This window comes from Hordeum vulgare, chromosome 2H, assembly GCF_904849725.1.
Source record: "Hordeum vulgare subsp. vulgare chromosome 2H, MorexV3_pseudomolecules_assembly, whole genome shotgun sequence".
Lineage (NCBI taxonomy): Eukaryota > Viridiplantae > Streptophyta > Magnoliopsida > Poales > Poaceae > Hordeum > Hordeum vulgare.
Window position 1 is genome coordinate 381923388 of NC_058519.1, and position 3851 is coordinate 381927238.

General features: G+C 42.9%; 1 protein-coding gene and 6 non-coding genes across 7 annotated transcripts; all 7 read left to right on the plus strand.

The window, feature by feature from the left end:
• Window positions 1-390: 390 nt before the first annotated feature.
• LOC123426360 (60S ribosomal protein L13a-4-like) lies at window positions 391-3603 on the plus strand. Its single transcript, XM_045110171.1, has 3 exons — window positions 391-858; window positions 949-1036; window positions 3267-3603. The coding sequence occupies exons 1-3, from the start codon at window positions 470-472 to the stop codon at window positions 3408-3410; spliced, it is 621 nt and encodes a 206-aa protein (XP_044966106.1). The 5' UTR covers window positions 391-469; the 3' UTR covers window positions 3411-3603.
• LOC123433714 lies at window positions 1475-1557 on the plus strand. Its single transcript, XR_006625042.1, has one exon. It is a non-coding gene; the product is annotated as a small nucleolar RNA R12 (small nucleolar RNA).
• On the plus strand, window positions 1772-1854 carry LOC123433685. The gene has a single exon (XR_006625014.1). It is a non-coding gene; the product is annotated as a small nucleolar RNA SNORD24 (small nucleolar RNA).
• On the plus strand, window positions 2031-2113 carry LOC123433690. Its single transcript, XR_006625018.1, has one exon. It is a non-coding gene; the product is annotated as a small nucleolar RNA SNORD24 (small nucleolar RNA).
• On the plus strand, window positions 2189-2271 carry LOC123433713. The gene has a single exon (XR_006625041.1). It is a non-coding gene; the product is annotated as a small nucleolar RNA R12 (small nucleolar RNA).
• On the plus strand, window positions 2478-2560 carry LOC123433691. The gene has a single exon (XR_006625019.1). It is a non-coding gene; the product is annotated as a small nucleolar RNA SNORD24 (small nucleolar RNA).
• On the plus strand, window positions 3000-3082 carry LOC123433689. The gene has a single exon (XR_006625017.1). It is a non-coding gene; the product is annotated as a small nucleolar RNA SNORD24 (small nucleolar RNA).
• Window positions 3604-3851: the final 248 nt, after the last annotated feature.

The following is a 3851-nucleotide window of genomic DNA, read 5'->3' on the forward strand; positions in this document are numbered from 1 at the left end:
CTTTACCTCTTAGCGCCAAGATGGTAGCTGGAGGCGAGGGGCCAAAAGTATCTCCAGCAACGACATCTGTTCTCCACACGAACCCTATGCGATCAAGCGAGCAACCCCGGTAGAGGGATTAGTTTTATTTTTAGGGAAAATACATAAAAAAGGTAGAAGAAATAAAAATCTCCTCGCCATATGGCCCATGGACAAATTGAGACATGAGAGAGTCTAAGCCTATTAGCCTTTTCTTTGGGAATAAGGCATATTAGGACTTTTTGAGGAGTACAGCCCATCAGAATTTTAGGTGACTAGGCCTATCATTCTTTTGTGGGAGCACTAGCAACCGCCCGGCCCAATCTGCTACCTCCCGGTCGCCTATAAAATCATAAACCCTAACGTCTTCGTGCTCCCCCCTCCGCCGCCGCCACCCACGACCAACACCGGAGCCGGAGGAAGAGAGGAAGGGAGAAGCCAACAGGTAACGATGGTGTCCGGCTCCGGTGTGTCCGCGCGTCGCGTGGTGGTGGATGCGCGCCACCACATGCTGGGACGCCTTGCGTCGATCGTGGCCAAGGAGCTGCTCAACGGGCAGCGCGTGGTGGTGGTTCGGTGCGAGGAGATGTGCATCTCCGGCGGGCTGGTCCGTCAGAAGATGAAGTACCTCCGCTTCCTCCGCAAGCGGATGAACACCAAGCCGTCGCACGGTCCCATCCACTTCCGCGCCCCCTCGAAAATTTTCTGGCGCACCGTGCGCGGCATGATCCCGCACAAGACGCCCCGCGGCGAGGCTGCGCTCGCCAGGCTGAAGGCGTTCGAGGGCGTCCCGCCGCCTTATGATCGCACCAAGCGTATGGTCATCCCCGACGCGCTCAAGTACGCGCCTTATCTTTCTCGCTTGCTCCTCTAATGGCGAATTTAATTAGTTATGTGGTGATGATCTTTGTGTGACTTATTGTTGGATAGGGTTCTGAGGCTGCAGCCGGGTCATAAGTACTGCCTTCTCGGCGAGCTTTCCAAGGAGGTCGGGTGGAACTACCATGAAACTATCAAGGTACATTTTGTTACATCGATCACTCTGGTTGTCACCTCTGAACAAAATGATGATGATATTATGCATACATATGATGCTTTGATTCACAATGTTAGCTGTGGATGCCCTGTTGGTGTAGTTTGTAGGTATCAGCCCGATTTTTATAGGGAATTTGAGTTAACAGCTTCTCCCTGTGTGGCTAAGTCAAAATTAACTGTTGTTGAGCTGAAACACAGGTTAGGTTATTGGTGGCCACGAAATAAGATTTTTGATAGTGATAGGGTGAAATGATATTGTGTACGCCTATTTTACTGATTTTGACGAAAGGCAGTGTCCACGTTTCCTTTTGTGCTTAGCCTAGTAGATTCCATTAGCTGCCTTGTCAAGTGCATTGATAACTTTTGTTGTGCCATTTGAATTTGTTATTCTTTTATATTGCATTTGTGCAAATTTAGCATGACTGGGATGATGCAGAAACTCAGGACTGATGTCCATTGATTTTTCACAAAGATGATGCTCACAACCAGCTACTTCTGACTAGTCATGCTATTGTTTTTGACAGCACAAGCTATTTTAATTCGTCTTGTCCCCTTGTGTCCGATGTTAGACATGTTCTTTTTAGTCTGATTCCAATTGTTTTTTCTGATTAATCATGGCATTGGTCGCAACATATCCATGGAAAGATTCTCATGTTGTAACATTTGGCTGTGGCTATCATCATGTTCTTTTGTTGGTTTCTCTTGTGTCTAAATGATATGCCTATGATGTGATTTTAATATTTGCTACTCTTGATGGGTGCTCCCCAGTTGATGACCATAACCACCAAGATCTCTGAGGCTTCTCTAACAACCATGGATTCTCATTGTTATATAAAATTTGTTTGTTAGTTCGTTTCAATTATTTGAACTCAGAAATCAAATTATAAAACTCGGATTGGGACTTCCATTCCTGTTTCCCATTTAACATTTGGTTGTGCTGTTTAAGCCTATTCTTTTGTTTGATTGCTTCAGTTATAAGTCTATGATGTGATATTAATATTTGCTACTCTTGATGGGTGCTCCCCAGTTGATGATCATAACCACCAAGATCTATGAGGCCTCTTATGACAGACACGTCTTGTTTTCTTATTGTTGTTATTTTTTTTTTACATTGTAAATGGGCAAATTTAGCATGATTGGTATGATGCAGAAACTCAGGACCGATGTCCATTGATTTTTCACAAAGATGATTCTTACAACCAGCTACTTCTGACTAATCATTGCTATTTTTTGATTAATCATCTGTTACCTTGTGTCCGATGATAAGGCATGTTTTTCTTTTAGCCTGGTTCTGATTAATTTTTTGATCATGATTTCTGATTAATCATGGCATTTGTCACAACACATTCAATGGAAACATTCTCAAACATTTGGCTGTGGTATCATCGTGTTCTTTTGTTGGTTTCTCTTGTGTTCTAATGATATGCCTAGGATGTGATTTTAATATTTGCTACTCTTGATGGGTGCTCCCGAGTTGACGACCATAACCACCAAGATCTCTTAGGCCTCTTTAACAACCATGGTTTTCTTTTGTTTTTTTTTTGAAAATTCAGGGATTCTTATTGTTATTTAAAATTTGTTGGCTAATTCATTTCAATTGTTTGAACTCAAATATTAAATCATAGAACTTGGATTGGGACTTTGATACCTATTTCTCATTTAACATTTTGCTGTGGCTTTTAGCCTGTTCTTTTGTTTGACTATCCTGTGCTTCAGTTATAAGCCTGTGATGTGAAATTAATATTTGCTACTCTTGATGGGTGTTCCCAGTTGAGGCCTTCTTAACATTCAGGGATTGTTTTCGCTAGTTTGTCTCAATTATGTTAGTTCAGATCAGATAGCAAATCTTAAAACTGGGATTGGTTCTTAATACCTGTTTCTCATTTAACATTTGGTTGTGGCGTTTAGCCTGTTCTTTTGTTTGATTCTCTTGTGCTCGAGTTATAAGCCTATGATGTGAGATTAATATTTGCTACTCTTGATGGGTGCACCCCAGTTGATGATCATAACCACCAAGATCTCTGAGGCCTCTTATGGCAGGGATGACTTTTTTTTAAAATTTTGCGCATGTCGGTTAATGGCCATGACGAAGGTCTCCAATGTGATGTTAGCTTCTTGATTGGTGGCTGTTTTTAATGCTTGATTTGAGCATGCCTTGAAAACGTATGTAGACCTGCAACTATATGTAACTCACCTCTTTTTTGAACTGGCAGGAACTGGAGGAGAAGAGGAAGGAGAAGGCCAAGGTCTCTTACGACAGGAGGAAGCAACTGGCCAAGCTGCGCGTCAAGGCTGAGAAGGCTGCAGAGGAGAAGCTGGGTTCTCAGTTGGACATCCTGGCACCAATCAAGTACTAGCCTGCTGAGCAATCATGCATCGTCTATTTTGCTGGATAATGGTCGTTATTGTTTACGTTAGTAGCCTGAGAGTGTCGATGAGGTTTCAAACCTATGAGTATCTATACAATTCCAATCTTTGTAGCAAATGGATTGTTTGGTATTGTTGTTTCCCCCCCATGAGGTTTCAAGATGTTGCTGTTTCCTCCCATAACTTCTTTTGCATCCAGCTCTTAGACAAGTCAAGCGAGCATAGCACATTGATATGCTGAGTTATTTGCACTTCTCCTAACTTGAATCGAAAAGGAGGCAAAACTGAGAACCGGGAGCACCAGGTTTGGACAGCAGTGACCTGGCGCCACATGTCATCTGGCAACACATTAGAGCATGGTTAATAGTATGGTCAAGTGTTGGCTATAAGGGGGGTGTTTGTTTTCAGGGACTTTTTGGTGTAGGGACAAA

Coding starts and splice junctions, on each gene's coding strand:
- LOC123426360 (XM_045110171.1), top strand. CDS start 470: ATGGTGTCCGGCTCCGGTGTGTCCGCGCGTCGCGTGGTGGTGGATGCG. Junction 859..948: donor GTCATCCCCGACGCGCTCAA/GTACGCGCCTTA, acceptor ATTGTTGGATAG/GGTTCTGAGGCTGCAGCCGG. Junction 1,037..3,266: donor ACTACCATGAAACTATCAAG/GTACATTTTGTT, acceptor TTGAACTGGCAG/GAACTGGAGGAGAAGAGGAA.